Below are 21,282 nucleotides of genomic sequence, written 5' to 3'. Positions count from 1 at the left end.
ACCAAACTTCTGTATTTTTGTTACTACTAAATAATACTTTTATAAATTTGAATGAAAAACCACCTGTATGTATTGCTATTGGGTTGCAATTATGCCCTCAAGCTTAATTTAAAATATACTACTTAATAAAAGTTTCATTAAAGATGAATTCCAATCATCAAAAAATAAATGTATTTCAAAACTGGATTTTTGTGCGATATGTATCAACAGTGTGGAACAAAGTAGTAAAAGGTATAATGTAACTTCTTCAAAATTCGAAACACCTTAAGAGTATTTCATGTTTTTATGCCAATATTTAGCATACTGGTTTTATTGATAGCGGATATTTAATGCAACTTAGTAGCACTGTGGTTTAAATAATTTTGTCTTGGAAACGAAGTTTCTTTTCTAATTCTATTATTTATGTATGTATGTATGCCCCACACCCCAGCATGAAGCTCAATGCAGGGCTTGGGCTTACAGCCCTGAGATCAAGACCTGGGCTGAGCCCAAGAGTCAGAGGCTTAACTGACTGAGTCACCCAGGGACCCCTCTGTCAGCCTATTTTGAAGAAAAGTTGTTTCATTTTGAGGCGTTTGTGTCCCACCCCAAAATAATAAATTTACTTTGCCCTGTACAAAATAACTGTAGAATTAAAAAAAATTTTTTTTAAGACTTTATTCATTTGACAGAGAGGGAGAAGCAGGCAGGGGCAGAGGTAGAAGCAGACTCCCCTTGGAGCAGGGAGCCCAACACAGTAATTGATCCCAGGACCCTGGGATCATGACCTGAGCCAAAGGCAGACGCTTAACGGACTGAGCCAGCCAGGCGCCCCCACCACAAAAAAAAAATTTTTTTAAGCACTCTTTACACCCAGCGTGAGGCTCGAACTCACAACCCTGAGATCAAGAGTTGGATGCTCCACCAACCGAGCCAGCCAGGTGCCCCTTCAAATTTATTTAACAAGTGCTGTGTGAGCCACGTTAAGCACCTTGCGTATTGCATCAAAGTTCTAACTCACAGGAGCATTATCATCCTGACTTTACAGCTGAGGAGGTCAGGGACGTTTTTGGGGCCCTCGGCTGATAAGAGCTGGGGTTGGGGGCGCCTGGGTGGCTCAGTTGGTTAAGCCACTGCCTTCGGCTCAGGTCATGATCCTGGAGTCCCGGGATCGAGTCCCACGTCGGGCTCCCTGCTCAGCAGGGAGTCTGCTTCTCCCTCTGACCCTCTTCCCTCTCATGCTGTCTCTCATTCTCTCTCTAATAAATAAATAAAATCTTAAAGAAAAAAAAAAAAGAGCTGGGGTTGGGAGCTCACCAGGTATTTCTGCAGCAGAGCTTAAAGCCACTGCGTGTGTTCTGTCCCAGGGCTGAACCATCTTTAGACCCGAGGTCTGACGATTACATTTGGAAGTGTATTTATAATACTCCCTGGATCTGAATTTGAGGTCAGTTTTCCAATGCCAGGTTTTTCGATCTTTTCTGACAGCCTTTGTCAAATTCCTGCACAAATTGTGTCCAATTTAGTTTCATATTAAAGCTGGACTAGATACTGAAATTGGCCCTCACCAAACTGCTGTGAGTGAATGCCATTGTGATTCGAATGCCAACTATATGCAAGTGAAATATGTTTGCTCCAATATCTACTGTTTTTTTTTTTAATTTGTTAAGTTTTTAAGTAAGCTCTACACCCAACGTGGGGCTTGAACTCACAAACCTGAGATCACGAGTTGCATGTTCTATTGACTGAGTCAGCCAGGCGCCCCCAATATTTAGTGGTTTGAGGTGGGTAATTGAAGATTGGTGTGGCCCAATTCAAGTTGTTTACTCTTTGGTCATGATAGAAAACCTAAGAATGTGGTCATGTCCCTAAACAGAAGTCCATTTCATTTTGCTTGCTTGTTCTGAGTAGACACAAACAAGTTCAAGCTCACTACTGTCCTTGTTGCCTTTTCTTTTCTAAAATTCTCAGCTTTTACTTTCATTTTTGTCTTTGAATAACTGCAAAATCCAGCCTTCAAAAATAGCATTATCACATATGTGCGCTCCAAATATATCAGCATTTGTCACAACCAGTCATTTGAAAGGGACACATGCATGGATATTTCCTACTTAAAAATCATTGCATGGAATTGTTTGCCAGATCCTTACCCTGTTACTTTCAGGGGTTGTTCTTTCATGCTTTCCAATTTTAAAATGTTGAAGCAGAGTTTTATTAGTTGATCATCTCTTTAGGGTGAATTCCAAGCATTTTGAGTCGGAGTGCTAGATTGAGCTGCATCAATACAGAGGACCCTGTACTCATTGTGTCCCTCTGCATAATAGCTCACTTGGCTAATCGCTAACGTATCCCTGGAAGGACAGCATTCCCGTGGAAGACAGTGTGAAGGGTGCCCCCTAGAGGATGCAATACTGGTGACTGGGAAGGAAGCACAGCGGCAAGGCCCAGGTCACACTCATTACTGTTAGCTCTCTTCCTTCCTTCCTAGCCCTCTGAAAGCTTTCAGGATTTTCTTCTTCTTCTTTTTTCTTTAACATCAAGGGTTCCTACATTAAAATACCAGAAGGGTCAATTCTACGTTTGTCAGATTTTTCACTGGGCAGCATTGTCACTCTGTCCTCAGTTGATGTCCATTGAGTGCTCTTTGGTCAACTCTTCTTCAGGTCCTGCCAGCTACACAGAAGAGCCTGGGGTAGGAATGGGGACATTCCCCTGGGAAGCAGTGCTCATGGGGGACGGCAGCGGGGCTGTCCTAAAACTGTATGCTCCATTCTAGAAATGGTATGAAATTGGAATGGGGCTGTTAGGGAACATATGAATAAAAGACAAATAATATACTCTGAATTCCATTATAGTCCCAAGCTATTATCTATCTAAAAGAAGACAGAAACTACTCTTGGTAGTTTCATCATTTAAAAATAAATTACACTTCCATTCTTTTTTTTAAAGATTTTTTAATCTTAGAGATGGGGGTATAGATAGAGAGAGAGAGAAAGCAAGCAAGCAAGGGGCAGGGGAAGAGGGAGAGAGGACCCCAAGCAGACTCTGCGCTGAGCTCAGAGCCAAGGTGGCGCTCAAGGTGGCGCTCGATCTCACGACCCTGAGATCATGACTTCATCTGAAACCAAGAGTTGGATGCTCAACTGACTGAGCCACCCAGGCACCCCACACTTCCAGTCTTGTAATAAATAAAAATGTTAAGAATCGACACATTCAGGGGTGCCTGGGTGGCTCAGTTGGTTAAGTGACTGCCTTCAGCTCGGGTCATGATCCTGGAGTCCCAGGATCGAGTCCTGCATCGGGCTCCCTGCTCAGCGAGGAGCCTGCTTCTCCCTCTAATCCTCCCCCCTCTCATGTACTCTCTCTCTCTCTCATTCTCGCTCTCTCAAATAAATAAATCTTAAAAAAAAAAAAAAAAAGAATCGACACATTCAGGTCCCTGCCCTGTGAATGTGGCTCAAGGTACAGAGGGCTGGAAATGCTACAGGCCAGGGACTGAGGCAGCTTGGAGATGGTAGATCACAGCTCTTCAAGTCAGTGAGAATGAATGGCCTCCAATAAAACTCCACTGCAAAAAATGGGAAAAGAACAATGTGAAAAGTACAAAGGTTGAGGAGGTAGAGCCAGAATAGTTTGTGGTAGAAAATGTCCTAGGCTGGGGCACCTGGGTGGCTCAGTCAGTTAAGTGCCTGCCTTCGGCTCAGGTCATGATCCCAGGGCCCTGGGATGGAGCCCAGTGTTGGGCTCTCTGCTCAGCAGGGAGCCTGCTTCTCCCTCTCCTCCCTGCTAGTGCTCTCTCTCTCTAATAAATAAATAAAATCTTAAAAAAAAAAAAAAAAGAAAGAAAAGAAAATGTCCTATGCTGACATGGAGTGAATGAGTGAATGGGAAGGGGGAGTATTTCCCAGGGTGGAAGGGATTTAAAGATGCTGATAGTCCTTGAGAACTTGGAAGAAAACTTGATTGTTGCTTAATTTTTAAAAAGCTAATAAAGATGGCACAAAAAGAAAACCTTTATCTGACAGTGAACCTGATGATAGCAAATGAGAGTCAACTGACAAATCAACAGGCTCTGCCACAGTTATCAATGAGAATATTCCCATGAAATGGAAAGATTTAAGTGAGGCAGACTTAGCAATGGTAATCAAAACCATAATGTTCTCAGATTGTAATTGCTTTTTATGAAGAGAGACTAATTTGACATTTTTGCCCAGAAAATGAAGCTCAATATTGTTTGCATTGAGAGATCTAAATATATAAAGCTAATCTGGATATTGACATTTCTTCCCCAGTGTGAAAGAATACCTACATTCTCATGAAAACTGAGTATGATGTATTCATTTTGAAGGAGTATTTGAGGGGAGTTGAGGTTTTTGTGTATCAATAGCACTAGTTACTTCAAACAAATAAAAGTGTTCTATAGTTGCTTAATTTATCACAGAAAAAAGAATAATCAATATATTGGTCAACCTTGTTAGTAAATAAAATGCGAATGAAATTGTTATTTCATATCTAATATTAGAAAAAACAATGCTCAACTCTGGAAAGCTTCTAGTGAAAGAGCTACATTTTAATTACTGAAGACTGTACAAATTGGTGTAAGTCTCATACAAAAAAATTTGGAAATATGTCAGGCCATGAAAATGTATATACCTTTTGACCCAGTAAATCCCACTACTGGGAATTTATACAAAGAAAATCAAAAACAAAAGAAAGAAGGAAAAAAGTCTCTGTATATAAATATGTTGCAGGAATAAGCAACAAACTGGAAACAAACTAAATGTCCAATGAGGGGAATGGGGAAGTAAATTATACAACAATACAGGATAGAGGTTTTAAAGTTGACAAATAGACTTCATAGCAGCATTTTTTAAAAAAGGCAAGTTACAACACTGTATTTCTGCAATGATTAAAAATTTAGAGAAATGATGCATTTGGAAAAAGATGAAGTGGACATATAGTTGTTCACAGTGATAACATTAGATGTGAATTCTTTCACACTTTATGTCATGTTTTCATATATATCAAGAAATATATTCATTTATCAGATGCATAAATCTTATTCAAAATAATTTGATACAGATGTCCAAAAAAAGTGCTTTATGAAAAAGAAGATGTTGGGAACGATTCTTATTTTGTGATTCCTTTTGTCCTTTTAAGCACACTACTTACTTAACAGTAGATGAGTGGTAAGTTTGTCAAGAATTTCTAGTCAACCAAATGCCCCATGTGCCCGAGGATCTCTATGCCAGACAAAGCCCAAGAAAGAACAATAATGCTTTTGGCCCAGGCTGAGCAGTTACTCTCTCCTATATACTAAGTATTTATCCACAGAATAGTAAAAAATATATATTCTATATATTAGGTGCTAGAGCCTAATACAAGACACGAATTCAATCTAAAAACTTCTAGAAAGATAATTAAAATATTTCTAGATTTAATTGTGTTATTCACAAAACTGATGACACTGGAATATTTTCCTCATGTGAAACAACAATCAGTATCAAATGTTATGCCTAACACAAAGAACAAATGTTTAATCATTTTTATGTCATTATTTATAAGTGCTCCTATGTTTCAAAACTAATTAAATTTGCCTTCAGCATTTTGTTGCAGAGTTTTGGAACCAGCTCCTTTAGAATGCTCTAACAGCTTGATGGCCTTGTCAGAGTTTTCAATATTTCTAAGCAGAGTCTCTAATCTTCTCTTAATTTTCTTCTGATCTTCAAGAGCACAGCCAATTACTATGGACTGAAACTTCTGGTCAACAGGCCCAGGTGGCACCTCGGATGAACATGCACTGTACAGTGACATCAAGTGACTCTTGGCATTTCCCAAATCATCCAGAAACTTACTGACGACCTCATCAATAATCCTGGTGGCATGCTTTAGGGATTCTTGCTGCTGGGGGTTTCTAATTGTTTCTACAGAGACTTCAACGGTGAGCGTTCGTCCCATCAAACGGTTTGCCGTCAGATTTAATTCTTCTCTTTCTCCTAAAATGTAGAAAGTTTGAAACATTAATCAATATGAGACATAAACTTACGTATATTGAGAACACTAAGGCATTCACTTGTGGCTAAAACTATTTTCTGTAAGCACCTTGGCTACGAAAATTTTAAAGGTAAAAGTCAAAACTATAGCACATAAGATTAACTGATGAACTGTATTATATTACAGAGAGAGGTTGCAGAATACCTTCCCCTAAAGTCTTTATTTTTTATTTTTGAGAGAGAGAGAGAGGGAGAGAGAGTGCACACATGTGCACATAGGCGGGGGAGGCGAAGGGGGAGAGGGAGAGAGAGAATCTCAAGCAGGCTTCACGTTCAGCCTGTGAGCTCCACGTGGGGACTGATCTCACAACCCAGATATTGTGACCTGAGCCAAAATCAAGAGTCGGGTGCTTGACCGACTGAGCCACCCAGGCACCCCTCCCTGCAAGTCTTTACACGTGGGATGACTTTATACATGGGACACCAGATGACTTCTCAAGTGGTCATGTTTGAAAACGTTTGGGCAGGTATGCATTTGTAACTGGGATTGAGATCAAGTCTTAACATAGAGTGAATAGTGTGCATAAGCAGGGTTTTCTGCTGGTTAGAGCAAGAGTCAGACACGGTGGATCTCCTGATAAGGATGTGCTGTAGGGGGGGAAACATAATTTTCCCTGTACCTTTCTGAGTTCTTGGTTGAGAAACCCTATAATAAAAGACAGATTAACAAGAAAAAAAGCAGAAGCTTATGAACATGTATACTTCACATATACATAGGAGGTTTTCAGGGACACTGAGATGGCCCACCTCCCTGAGATGGATGGCCCAAGCCACCATCTTAAAAACCATGTTCAGCTAAGGACTAAGACGTGGAGGGAGGCCTTCCCCTCCTTAGTGAGGTTACCAGGAAAAGCAGGATAAACCAGGGTAAGGTTGTTTTGCAGATTTAGTAGAGGCCTTCTGCATAGATAACAGTTTCTGTGATTTATAGTTGTCCTTCTCTTCCTGGTACACAGAGGGAGGCACCCTTGCAAATGGAAATAGCCTTTATAAATTTAAACTTCCCTTACAAAAGAATGACTTCTACTCTGTTTTCAGAGTTTCTCCTGTGTCTGCAGCTTCTCAAAAATAATCAGCTTGAAATAATTCTTATGCCAAAGAGCCACACTTTGGGGTGGCATATTCTGCATGTGTCTCAGAATACAATGCCCCAATTTTGGCTGAGCAAACTTAGCCATGATAGTGGAGAAAAAGCTGGCTTCAAAAGTAGGCCCTGACTTCATCCTTGCCAGGGAAATTTAAGCAGGCCAGTGGTGTAAGTCTTGGCCAGCACAGAGAGGCAATCGTGGGAAAAGGGATCCACATTTCATTATTTATATGAAAAAGTCAGCCATCTCCCCTTTGGCCTGTTCTGTAACTCTCTTCCTAATTCATCGATCTCTGGAGAGGATGGTGAACAGACTGGCTGGATCTTGACCCCTCAGTGCGTGTCTAACAGTTCGGGGCCTGGGGTTAGACTGCACGCTCCTGGCACCAGCCGCCGGCCCATTGGCTTCTCTCGGGAGGCCCCGGAGCAACTGAAGTAGGAAGATGGCTGCCAGTGACAGAAAACCACGAGTGCCCTGTTCCTCCCTGGGCAGTCATGCTTTTCATATAGAAATGATAGCACATTTTTACGTTAATGGGGTTTTATTGGGCACCTAATTTCTTTCCCCTGCATTTTCTCTCCTTCTTCTCCTTAAGTTACACCTCAACCCCTCTCTTTTTGTCTTCTCTGCTTTTACAGCTTCTACAGTCCAGTAACTTCTGAGGAACTGAAGTTAGGAGTGTGAACCTGAGGTCAAAGGCATCGCCCCTTACTGCTTGGAGCCACCTCTTCTGGAGCTTGGAGGCCTTTTCTACCATTTCCAGCCACGCCCTTGACGTAGCGGGCAGGCCAGCAGGGTGACCCCTGGGTAAGAGGATCCTGTAATAAACTGACAGCTGCAGCTGCAGTCCGCGCTCACGGGAAATGCCAAAGCCAAGTGTACGAATTCCTCAAGTCAAGCGAAAATGGACCTAAACCCCACAAAGGAGTGAAAAGATGAGCTCCCGTCTGTGGAAACGCTCTCACCGTCGCTGATCTGCCTCATGTCCTGGCTATTTTGGATGCTGTGGATCATTTCCAGGAGGATTTCTTTCTCTTGCTCAACGGCAGTTGCTGCTTCTCTCAAAGCTTCCACCCTACATAAATTGGGGAAACAAAAGTTACCACATGGAAGCTTACTTTTCCTCATCTCTCTCACTTGCTCCAACTCAAGTTTAAAGATCACTAGGAACACTTTTCAAAAATTCTTTATCCCTCTTAGGGTCGCCTGGGTGGCTCAGTTGGTTAAGCAACTGCCTTCGACTCGGGTCATGGTCCTGGGGTCCTGAGGTTGAGCCCTGCGTCGGCCACCTTGCTCGGCGGGGAGCCTGCTTCTCCCTCTCCCTCTACCTGCTACTCCGCCTGTTTGTGCTCTCTCTCTCTGTCAAATAAATAAATAAAAAAATCTCAAAAAAATTCTTTATCCCTCTTTAAAATTTTAAAAAAAATCTTCTGTTGTTTTAAATCCACCTACCCCACCCCCATTTTCCTCCCCACTCGTATGGCAATCATTCTATTTTGTATTTGTTCTTAACAAAATCTATATTTGTATTTTTATCTATTTTCAATTTATATCTCATTGTTTCTTTTTTCACTCAGCATTATTTTGTTAGGAACCATCCAGCTTCCTAAGTGAACATCTAATCAGTAGCTTACTGCATAACACTCCATGTATATCCACCTGATTTTACCTCCACTCTCCCAGTGGAAACGGCTCACTTTGTCCCCTTACTTTTCATCACCACAAAAAAACAAAACAAAACAAAACAAAAACCATGCTTCAATGAATACATGTCTTCTATGGACTTGAATGAGAATCTCCTTAGGATATATCTCAGGGCAGAACTGGGACACAGGGTATGTGCACCCTCAATTTAACTCAGTACTACCACTGTTTTCCAAAATGGCCAGACAAGACCATTGTCAGGAAGCAAGCATTCTTACCCCCTCAAAGTACCCTTAGCTGGACTAAGAATCAAATTGACATGGGACAAATTAACAGGAGAAAATCAAATTTAATAGTGTACTTAAGGGGAATCCACAAAGACATGGAAATTCCAAAGACAGGCACAATGAGGTATGTGTTATTTTGAATGAAGAAGGGGGTAAGGGTCTGGGACTTCAGAGAAAGGAATACACTTCATAGGGTAATAAGAAGAGCAGATGTTTGTTAATTAGATGTTTGCCCCGCCATACAGATGGGCCACTCAGATAAAATTTATCTCTACTTATAACCCTTATTCTGGGAAAGACCCCTAATTTAGATTCTTCTGTGTGCTTAAGGGAGGGGCAGAAGTTTCTCATGAGCCTGCAGGCTCTCAAGTGCCTTCAGCTCAAAATAACTGACATGCCAAAGTGGCGCATTCTGGAGGGGACCCTGTCCTGAACCCCTTTGCAATATTCCCAGCAGCAAAGCATAGGAATCCCTGTGCTCCCACAGCCCTACCATTACTCAGCATTCTCCAACTTTCTATTTGTTGCCATTCTACTAAGTATACAGTGATACGTTCGTACTTAGTTTGCATGTCTTTCACTACTAATAATTTTGGACATCTCTTTGTACTCTTGTTAGCCTGTTCATAGCCTTTGCCTATTTTGGTTTTCCTTTTATTTTTTTATTTTTTTAAAGATTTATTTATTTGACAGAGAGAGACACAGCAAGAGCGGGAACACAAGCAGGGGGAGCGGGAGAGGGAGAAGCAGGCTCCCCGCTGAGCAGGGACCCCGATGCGGGGCTCGATCCCAGGACCCTGGGACCATGACCTGAGCTGAAGGTAGGTGCTTAATGACTGAGCCACCCAGGTGCCCCCGTTTTCCTTTTTTTTAAACAGGGTTATTGTTCTCTTGTTGATCTGCATACTCAAGGAATTAATCCCATATTAGTTGCAGACATAATCATCTCCTTCCATCCTATCATATATGAATTCTGTCTGGGATATCCTTCACTGAATAGATATCCTTACTTTGAAGTGATCAAATTAATCTTTTCTTGGCTTTATTTTGCCTTATGGTTTATGCTTTTGAAATTTTACTTCAGGATCTTCCCATCCTACATCATAAGGTATTTTCTTACTTTTTTTCCTATCAACTTTATTGCTTTACCTTTCTCATATTTATGTCTTAGTCCATCTAGAATCCACCTGTATGTGTTTAGGTAAGGATTTTATTTTTCTCCAAATAGTGAACTGTTTTTCCCCAACATTATATCCACCAAAAATCCATCTTTCAATGGATTTCCTCCAATGAGGAAAGATGCTCTCTGTGTCAGATAAATAAATAAAATCTTAAAAACAAAACAAAACAAAAAAACAAAAGTCATACGCTCTTCAGACTGTGAGCCAGGTGCCCCGTGAATACTTTAAATTATAAATTATAATTTCTCGCTGGTTATTGCTGGTTAGAGAAATGCTGTTTTTGTACGGTTCATCTTGTAATTGGTAATGGACTTATTTATTAATTTTAATGATTTGTCTTTAAAAAATTTTTTATTGTTATGTTAATCACCATATTACATTATTAGTTTTTTGATTTGTCTTTTGATCCTATTGATTCTTCTAGATTTTTAAAAAGATTTTATTTATTTGTCAGAGAGAGAGAGAGCACAAGCAGGTATAAAGCCTGTATCAAACTATAGAAGCACTACTTTGCCTAACTCCCCCAAGTATAAACACACATACACTTACTACACATTCATATGAACACACCCAGTCACTAAAGAACAAGGCTGTGGAATCATGAGAGCAAGAGAAAAGAAAATCCTGTATATTTAAAGAGATGAGATGAATTTTTCAAGACTCACTGGAGTTTGTACTCAATGTACAATGATAGAGAACTGAATGTTATTCAAAAAAGGCACTTCTTGTTATATGTTACTCCGTATATAAGTTGCTAGTTTTTGCAAAATGAACAGTGACAGACTTATCCTCAGTATTCAGACGGCCTTAGAAACATGAGATCATGGAAGATCTAATCCTGATTGCTGCCGTACGTGGGCACAGAAGGAACAACTTCACTAATGTTTGAGCACATGTCCATTCCATTTAAGGCCTCCCCTACCCACCCCAACTGCAACGTTTCCCCAACAGCCATCCACCTGTTAGAAACCAAAATAGCACTGATAGACCACAAAGTCACAGGGTCTCTTTGTTCCTCAAGGTACTAAAAATATGTTGAACTTTGTGTTTATAAGAGCCAGTAAAAGCAAGAGCTGGTAAGAATCTTACATGACAAATGTGGCTGGAAAATACAATAAAAAAAAACAGTATTCTATAAAATGGCAATAATACAACAGCAGGCCCACTTCCAGCACCATCCATTTCATGCTTACACATTTTATATTAGCAAACCCTCAGACAGATAAACTAGGGCCCACTAAATATGAGATTGAGTTGGCACTAATATGAAATATTTATGCTAAAAACACAAACCATGACTCCAGTGTTTAAATGACACAGATAAATCATGTGATTGGTAAATGAGAAGATGCTGAAAGAAGAGATGAATTTTTCAAGACTCACTGGAGTTTGTACTCAATGTACAATGATAGAGAACTGAATGTTATTCAAAAAAGGAAGGCTTCATTTACGACACGTTACAACAGCAAGTTCAGGGAGTTGTTAACAAGAAAATGGTTTAAAAGGAGACACTCTAGAAAAAAAACATAAGTCGATCATATAAGGAAGACATTTTGCCATTAAATGAGACCAAATACAGAACACATTAGATGGAAATTTTGAGTCTTGTGGTTTTTTGCTTTTCCCCCAATGCTAGAAACTGCCAGGGCGTTTTCCCTGTGAAAACCAGATTTCATCTTTTATTGGACTTCTCAAATACATTTTTATGTATACCTTTTTCACTTCATAGCAAAGATAAAACGCCATTCTTCAGAATGTAAAGATTTCAAGGGTTTGTTTGTTTTTTGGCACCAGTGACATTTGCTATTCCCTCTAGCTGAACCTAGATCTCTACTTAGTTTATTTAAGTAATATTTGTACTGTTTCTCAGCCACTGAGATCTTTAAATTCATCTCACATATAAATCTGTCTACAACCTTTCCATTTAGTTTTAGAAAATTGTTAGCCATCGTATCTTCAAATATTCCCTGTCTTCCATTCTTCTGGAACTCTGGTTAGACAAGTGTTGGACCACCTCACCTTATCCTTCATGTTTTTTTAACACCTCATTTGACAACACTTCTCTTGGCGGAGAAGGGTGGTTCTGTTTTTACTAACAGATCCTAGAAGAGCTACATTTCCAAAATTGGTTAAGAACTTCTCTTCATACCAAGGCTGACCTGAGTTGTACTCCTGGAAAACTCTCTGCATGAAACTGCGACGAAGCTGGCTTTGACAAAAAGAAATTTCAGTCAGAAAATTCTTCTGAGGGCAAAACTGAAGTGCACACATTCTTGGATAGTCTTTGGGTCTCCCACACCTCACAAATCTCTGCAGCCTAGCTATCAAAAGGACACATGGCTGAGAGACTTAGAGGCCTGAGAGGCACTTCACCAGACTAAAGCTACTGCGGATCCATCGGATCCACTGCCTCACAGACCATGCTGTGAAGCTGCAATGGCTTTTCAGTCACACTGTTCAAACCAGCTCTGCCACTTACTGGCTGTGTATCCTTGAGCAGTTACTTTTTTTTTTTTTTTAAGATTTTATTTATTTATTTGACAGCGAGAGAGGGAACACAAGCAGAGGAGTGGGAGAGGGAGAAGCAGGCTTTCTGCGGAGCAAGGAGCCCGATGCAGGGCTCGATCCCAGGACCCTGGGACCACGACCTGAGCCGAAGGCAAACGCTTAACAGCTGAGCCACCCAGGTGCCCCCCTGGAGCAGTTACTTAAGTTCTCTTTGCCTCAATTTCCTCACTTATGAAAAAGGGATAATGAGCGAGTGGTTGTGACTGAAGTAAAGCAGGTAAAGAGTTTAACACAATGACTGACAGCACTGACTAAAACAATTATGAGTTAACACGTGTGGTGTGTCTAAGAATTGGTGCTGGCAAACATTAGCTTCATGGATTTATGACACACATAATGGTAACATTGTGAACTCAGGCTTATAAATAACAAGAATTGGTGCTTTCATAAAAAGGAAAGGAACAGGCAAATGCTCCTATCATGAATTTATTTGAAAAAAATAATTTCTTTCTTTTTTTTAAGTTAGGCTCCTCACCCAGTGTGGAGCCCAACATGGGGCTTGAACTCATGACCCGGAGATCAACGCCTGAGCGGAGATCAAGAGTCAGATGTTTAACCAACTGAGCCACCCAGGCACCACCCAAAAAATAATTTCTAAAACAAGTTCTTAAAATCATAGTCCCATCTCGTATTTAATATTCTTGTATCCAAGAAACAAGACTTGGCGAGGATGGGGAGAAAAAGGAACCCTCACGCTCTGCTGGTGGAAATGCAAACTGGTATAGCTACTGTGGAAAACAGCATGGAGCTTCCTCAAAAAATTAAAAATGGGGGCACGTGGTTGGCTCAGTTGGTGGAGTGTGCAACTCTTGATCTTGGGGTTGTGGGTTTGAGCCCCATGCTGGGTGTAGAGATTACTTAAAAATAAAATCTTTAATAAAATTAAAAATTGAACTACCCTACGATCTAATAATCACACTACTGGGTAATACCCAAAGAATATGAAAACACAAATTAGAAAGGGTATATGTACCTTTATGATTATTGCAGAATTATCTACAATAGCCTAGTTATGAAAGTAGCCCAAGTGTCTGTCAATACACAGAATATTATTCAGCCATAAAAAAGAATGCAATCTTGCCATTTGCAACAACATGGATGGAGCTAGAGAATACAAGGCTAAGTGAAGTCAGTCAGTCAGAAAAAGACAAATTATATATGATTTCACTCACATGTGGCATTTTAAAGAAACAAAACAAATGAACAAAGGGGGGGGAAGAGACAAACCATAAGTAAGACTTAATTATAGAGAACAAATGGGCAGTTACCAGAGGGGAGGCGTGTAGGGGGGTGGGTGAAACAGGTGAAGGAGATTAAGAATACTTACTTTTTTTTTAAGATTTTATTTCTAAGTAATCTCTACATCCAGCATGGGGCTTGAACTTACAACCCCAACATTATGAGTCACATGCTCTACTGACTGAGCTAGCCAGGTACCCCAAGAGTACACTTATCTTGATGAGCACTGAGTAACATATAGAATTGTTGAATCACTATATTGTACACCTGAAACTAATATAACACTGTGTGTTAACTATATTGGAATTAAAATAAAAAATTAAAAAAAAAATACTCCGGTGGGGTGCTTAAGTGGCTCAGTTCATTGAGTGCCTGACTCTAGATTTTGGCCTGAGATCATGCCCTGGGATCAAGACCCACATCAGGCTCTTGCGCTCAGAGGGGAGTTTGCTTCGGGATTCTCTCTCTCTCCCTCTGCCCTCCCCCTACTCTTTCTCACTCATAAATAAATAAATCTTTAAAAAAATACTCTTGTATCTAAAGAATGCTACAATGATCACTTATATTCTAGGCAATGTAAGATTTTGAGTAAGTTTTCCTAATCATCACCGAAGTATTAAAATACATTCATCACTGAGACCCTTTAATATAAAAATGGAGCTGGTGTTTAATGGGACTGGTGTTAGGAGCTACATCATCAGTACTGTGGCCTTAGGCAGGCCACTCAATCCCTCTGGACCTCAGTTCCTTCATTTCTAAAAGAGATAACATACATGTGCCCTCCTCTACCTCAAAGGATTTTGTAAGGTTCAAATGACAACGTATATGAGAAATGCTCTTTTAAATTACAGGCTGTTGTTCAATATTAACTATGATGTTACTTGTTTTGTGACTCCTGGGACACTGGCACACCCTAAGAAACTTTAAGCAACAGGAAACTTTTGGCCAAATGATCTATCTCACTCCCGGCCCCAATCCTTCATTCCCTGGCTGCCGAAGAAGTCACTGCAGATGGCTGATAGCAGGGGGAAGGAGCTACAACACGACCAGTTTAGGGAAACTGGTGAACAATCAATCTCCCAGTCCTACCATCTTCCCCTCTGCCATCCTCCACAACCCATATCCCAAACATCTTCCTTACCATCCAGAGCCTTCCAGGAGCCACTCAGTACTTGGCACTCAGTAGGTATTTGATATTTACTGAATTTGACAACCAACTTTTTTTTTCTTAAAGATTTTATTTATTTATTTGACAGAGAGAGAGACAGCGAGAGAGGGAACACAAGCAGGGGGAGTGGGAGAGGGAGAAGCAGGCTTCCCGCTGAGCAGGGAGCCCGATGTGGGGCTCAATCCCAGGACCCCGGGACCATGACCTGAGCCAAAGGCAGTCGCTTAACGACTGAGCCACCCAGGCGCCCCGAATTTGACAACCAATTTAAATGGAATTTTCAGGGCACCTGGCTGGCTCAGTTGGTGGGAGCATGTGACTCTTGGGTTGTAAGGTTAAGCCCCATGTTGGGTGTAGAGATTACTTAAAAATAAAATCTTCAAAAAATAAAGTAAATAAATAAATAAATGGAATTTTCACCTCTTTCAGTAAAATCATATATTCATCCATATACTATTCCTACATTTTGAAATACTGTAAGCAGAAAGAGTTAGGGATCTCTGGGTAAAGACAGACATAGCTTTCTTGACATAAGAAGAGTCATTTTAGGCCCCCACCCATCTTGTGAAAGAATGTGAGAACAGTCCCCACAAGGCCAGGAGACAGCCTAATCATACTCAGAAGTGAAGACTGACCTGATGCACACTCCTGATTATCTCTGTAGGATTTAAACCCCTTTGAGCACTCAGATACCAGACCAACTAGAGCCAGAGAACTGATCATGCTGACCCTTCCCGGCCCTCATGACTTTGGCTTGGACTTAGTCACCCCAATTCCATGCTGTATTCCTCACTGTGCAAGCCTCTTCATGAACATGTATATACACCCTCAGTTAAAACCTCCCCAATTTTGTTGTTCTGGGAGATGCTTCTTTGGGAAAGATCCCCCATGTTCTCCTTTACTTGTTGCAAGTAAAAACCCTTTCTTTTCCTATTCTTTGGTTTGGTTGTGTCTTTTGGCTTGACACCCACCAAGAGGCAAACCTTGGTAACAATAAGACACATCTAACTTTAAGAGAATACAGGCATGAATTATTAAGCTCTACAGCCAATCTTCCTGGGTTCTAGGCTGGGGGACCTTAGACAAGTCATTTAACTTCCTAAGCCTGAATTTCCCATTTGGAGAATGGAGGTGATAGTAACTTCCACAAAGGAATGGGGCCTGGTATAGAGTCAGTGCTCATTTAATGAATCAATGTTAGCATGTATTATTTATAAATTATGGTAATTGTTAAAAAAGTACTAATAATAAGCAAGGTGTCTTGAGCCACTGATGAATGCAAAAATCTGACACCATTTAGAATTGGTCAAAAAACTGGGAGAGAGGGGTGCCTAGGTGGCTCAGTCGGTTAAAGGTCTGACTCTTGGTTTCAGTTCAGGTCATGGTCTCAGGGTTGTGTTTATCGAGCCCTGTATGGGGCTCTGTGTGGAGTCTGCTTGAGAATCTTTCCCCTCCCTCTCTCTCCCCCTCTGCTCCCCCAACCCTGCTCTCTCTCTCTCAAATAAAAATACAATCTTAAAAAACTGGGAGAGAAGGGAATCATCTTTTTAGGAGGAAGCAAAAAAGGAGATGAGGTAGAGTCAAGAAAGAGGCTAGTGTCGTGGTAAAGTAACAGAAGCAAATGGAATTCCTTCAACGATACGTAGAATGCTGCCAAACATTTTAAAGCATTTAAAAAATCACGTTCACCACTAGTTCATATTCTAGGTCATAAAGCATCTAGCATAATTCTGTCTTCAGTTTCATATGGAAGAAGTTCTACCACAATTGACAAAATTAATATGGTTGAGGAACTACACGTAAACTTCTAAGTATTAAACTAGTGTTTTATTCTACCTAAAACACTGCTTTATGAGTCAATCAATAAATATTTATTTATCTGACAGACAGAGACACAACAAGAGAGGAAACACAAGCATGGGGAGTGGGAGAGGGAGAAGCAGGCCCCCGGCCGAGCAGGGAGCCCGATGTGGGGCTCGATCCCAGGACCCTGGGATCACGACCTGAGCCGAAGGCAGATGCCCAACGACTGAGCCACCCAGGCTCCCCTACCTATATGTTTCTTTTACAAATAAATCTTCTAGGCATGATGCTAGTTCTTAACAATGTGGTGCTCTGTGACACTGCCCATGTGGTTTCAAAGGAACTTTAATGGATCATCATTAGCATTTTTCTTTATTTTCACTACCTTCTAAAACACTCCTTAGATCAGTATTACTTTTTTTTTTTTTAAAGATTTTATTTATTTGACAGAGAGAGAGAGAGAGAACAAATAGGCAGAGAGGCAGACAGAGGGAGAGGGAGAAGCAGGCTCCCTGCTGAGCAGGGAGCCCGATGCGGGACTCGATCCCAGGACCCTGGGATCATGACCTGAGCCGAAGGCAGGCACTTAACCGGCTGAGCCACCCAGGCGCCCACTTTTTTTTTTTTTAAGGAAGAAACAAAACTTACCAAAGTTTAAAATTGCTAGAGAAGTCCTTAAAATCCATAATTTGCACATTTTAACCAGTCTTTCCTCCTCAGCTCAAGGGCTAATTAAGCAAGTTATAATTTAATCACTCGTATACAGTAATCAATTCACTTCACATTAATCAAACATTAGAATATACGAATACTCAAAACCAGAGGCTTTCTTTTAAAGATGAGTACCTAACATGAGGTGTAAATTCAAGTTTGAGAATGACTCAGCTTGAAGAAGGGAGGGGCAACGTCCTCCTATTTCCTCTCAGAAAAAATCTTTTCTGACTAGAGCGGAGAGCCCTGAAATGGTTAAGAACACACCCTCAAAGTTCTAAATACCTGGGGAGATATGTGAGTTACTTGGAATACTGCTACATGAAAAGAAATATTATTTTTCAGAGGGACACTACTGATCTTCAGTCTTGTTGCACTTTCTCTGGGGTGTAAATGCATCAAGCTCAACCATTGGGAAGCATTACTTTTCTCTTGTTCCATTTGTCTCATTCTGAGCAGAACCCCAGAATGTGGTTTTGGCTCAGGTTTCTCTGTCTGTTGTCATCCATGAAATCATTGTGGATGGAGAATTTCTCATTTTCTGACTCTTTTCTCAGGGTAATAATAATAATGAATGCCTCAACTGCTGAGATATACTGTGGTTATTAATGCACTTTCTTGACAAACACCTCTTCTTGTTTTGATATATAAATTGAGGGAGACAAAAGACATACATGCACTGCTTCTTAAAATTTGGCTTACATGTTTCTTTGCTCACCCAGAACCTGGTGAAAACTGCGGGGGGAAAAAAACGGTGTAGTTTCTGGGAGCTGTGGGGCCTCAATAAGATTTTCATTTACCTACACCTGCACACAATTTACACAGTAACTTTGGTGATATAAACGCTTACAGGAAGTACATAAAAGTTTTCATACGCTGTTAAGAGAAACGAGGATTTCCAAAATTTACTATATTTAGAAATTGCATACAAGCACAACACTGTATATTACTTAATAAAATCTTAATCAGTAAAGAGGGGGAAAAAACCTGACTATCTTATGCTTTCAGGCCAATGACTAGCACTTTCAAGAAGGTGTCTTCTATGGAAGGAGATACACAATAAATACTGAGAAACTAACGGAATGGCTAAATACAGCATGCCGGGGGTTAAGGGGGAAAATGAAAGCTGCAGGGTCTTACTCCACCAAGTACCCAGCCACTGTTCACCCCGCAGTCCCTCATCTGTCCCATTCCTCCCTAATCCTTGCTATCAGACAGATTCCTGGATTTTTTATTTTTTGCTCTGCTGTGTTTTGGAGGAAAGAAACTTATCACTCAACATCAGGGACCACTAAATTGCTGCCGCTCTTAAAAAATGCATAATAGGAAAAGAGTAAAAAACATTTGGGAAGACCACATACTGGCACTCAGAAAATTCTAGAAGTTCAGCAGACCCGGAGTGTCACAGTCTCTAACCTCAAATAACGTCACCCTAACTTTTACCTTCTCTGATTTTTCTCCGTTCCCAAAAGCTCAGATCTGGTAATGAGAATGGGGCCATCAATAATGAGCTCACAGGTTTTTGCTTAAATCGAATGCGTTTTCTCTCGGTCGGAAAGGAAAATCCACCAAGAGCCGAACAAAATTGCACCACCTCCATGGAGAACAAATCTCGGGCAAGCAACTTCTCCGGCTGCAGCCCGCGCCGGGGCTGTGCCGGGCCGGCCCGCCGCGCACGGCCTCCGCCCGCGACCCGCTCACCTGAGCTCCAGCTGGTCCAGGCTCTCCAGCAGGCGGCTGGAGCGGTCGGCCATGGAGGAGGAGCGGCAGAAGCGCCCCTCGTTGGCTTTCGCGTTGATCTTCGCCTGAGCCATCTGAGCCTCCGAGGCGGGGCGGCCAAGAGGTCACCGGCCTCTCCGGTGGCAACGAGTGGAAAGTCCGGCGGCCGCAGGCGTCGCCGTCACCGCGCGGGGCGCCCGCCTCCCTCTGACGCCCGCGGGGGGCGGCCCGGGAGGACGCGCCGATACCGCCGCCGCCGCCGCGTGGCCAAACAACGGCAGGCGCGCCGCCTGCTGGGCTCGGGGCTACGGTGCCTGGCAGGGAGCGGCTGCGGCTGCGGCTGCGGGAGGGAGCTCGCTGGTCACCGGGCGTCGAGGGTGAGCCGCCAGGGCCCCGGGGCCAGAGGAGCAAAGACAGGCGGCCTCCGAGGCACGTGGAGGGGTGGACGCAGGAAGGGGAGGGCCTAACGTGATCGTGGATCTTTCTCTCCCGACTCTGGACCAACCCAAAGCCCAAGGGAGACCCCCTCCCCAGGACAGCCCCCCTACTCTTGTGCACCCCCGACACTGGAGCCTGAATGTAGCCAACTCCCCGACACGCGAAGGTACCTAACAGTAGGCTGTGGGTATTTCTCAGTGACAGCTTCGCTTAGTTTCTCCCAGCGCCCATAATTCACGGCAAAACCAAAACCATTAAAAATCCTTGATATGGGGAGAAAAGTTTCCTTTGTGGCACAGGTAGCATTTAAGTGCAGCTCCTTGGCAGTCTGTACTTACCTGACCCTGTCTTGTTACCAGTCCCTTTCCCGAGGTGGAAATAATGAAAGCCTGGACACCACCACTGAAGCTTAGAGGGAGAAAAAAACCTACCCCATCTTTGTCTTTCACACCCAATTTACTTAAATCTCCTGTTAATTAAAAAAGATGCGGCAAGTCACTAGAGCAGATACTATAAAGGTCAGTAAAAGCGGAACGGGATTGGGAGTACAGATTTATGTACTTAAAAGCTTGTGCTTTGCGCAATATGTCATTATAGCCATACGCCTCATATTGCAAGGATGAGAATGTACAGGGCACATAAAATGGTAACAGTTTAAGCTGAATCACAACCTTTAATCTGAGATCAAAGCCATTTAAATACTTGAACAGAGATGCGGGCCTTCAGTCTGGATTCCAGTTCTCTCTTAACTTAATCTACATACTAATACACTATTTTTGTAGAGGATTATTTGACCTCATTAATTATATTTTGCCAGTATCACAACACAGACTTGGAATCCAAAGACATGTTGTGAATGGGTTTAAAATTAATTATTTCATTTTAAAATCATCCTGGACTCTTTTTTTTTTTTCTCTATCCTATAGATCCAATCCATAAGTAAATCCCCTCAGCTCTACTTTTAGAATATACTAGGATTCTTCTCCCCAGTTCCACGGCTAACACTCTGGTCCCAGCCACCATCAATTTTCACCTGGACTACTGCAACATCTTCCTATCTGGTCTTCCTGCTTCTACTTTTGCCTCTGGTGTATATGTTCTCAATATAGTAACTAAAGGTAATCCTTCCCCAAAAGCCAGATCACACCACTCAGTCTCAGAAACATAATCTTTCCCTTCTCTATTTGCCTTCATTAGTTACCACCATTGGATATATTTGCTTATGATAATAAGCAATAATAAGCACTCTATCCAACCCCCCCTCCCCCGTTATGTGCTCCATAAAGGCTTTGCTTTGCTCACTGGTATATATCCCCAGTGCTTAGAACAGTCACTGGCACATGGTAAGTACTCAATACTTTGTGAGGGAGTGAATGAATGAATAAATAAATGAATGATGTAATG

At 41.7% G+C, this 21,282-nt stretch overlaps 1 protein-coding gene across 1 annotated transcript; it reads right to left on the bottom strand.

Annotated features, from left to right (window-relative positions):
• Positions 1–4,812: 4,812 nt before the first annotated feature.
• On the bottom strand, positions 4,813–19,669 carry BAG2 (BAG cochaperone 2). The gene is made up of 3 exons (XM_025890815.2): positions 19,423–19,669; positions 8,086–8,195; positions 4,813–5,975 (listed from the first exon to the last, which is right to left on the bottom strand). Exons 1-3 carry the CDS (start codon positions 19,533–19,535, stop codon positions 5,563–5,565), a joined length of 636 nt encoding a protein of 211 aa, XP_025746600.1. The 5' UTR covers positions 19,536–19,669; the 3' UTR covers positions 4,813–5,562.
• Between the last annotated feature and the right edge of the window lie 1,613 nt (positions 19,670–21,282).

Source organism: Callorhinus ursinus, unplaced genomic scaffold (assembly GCF_003265705.2).
Source record: "Callorhinus ursinus isolate GAN/ISIS: 27379988/994484 unplaced genomic scaffold, GSC_fseal_2.0 scaffold22, whole genome shotgun sequence".
Classification (NCBI taxonomy): Eukaryota; Metazoa; Chordata; class Mammalia; order Carnivora; family Otariidae; genus Callorhinus; species Callorhinus ursinus.
This window is presented reverse-complemented; position numbering and strand designations above follow the sequence as displayed.

Coding starts and splice junctions, on each gene's coding strand:
- BAG2 (XM_025890815.2), bottom strand. CDS start 19,535: ATGGCTCAGGCGAAGATCAACGCGAAAGCCAACGAGGGGCGCTTCTGC. Junction 8,196..19,422: donor CTGGACCAGCTGGAGCTCAG/GTGAGCGGGTCG, acceptor CAATTTATGTAG/GGTGGAAGCTTTGAGAGAAG. Junction 5,976..8,085: donor CATGAGGCAGATCAGCGACG/GTGAGAGCGTTT, acceptor TCTACATTTTAG/GAGAAAGAGAAGAATTAAAT.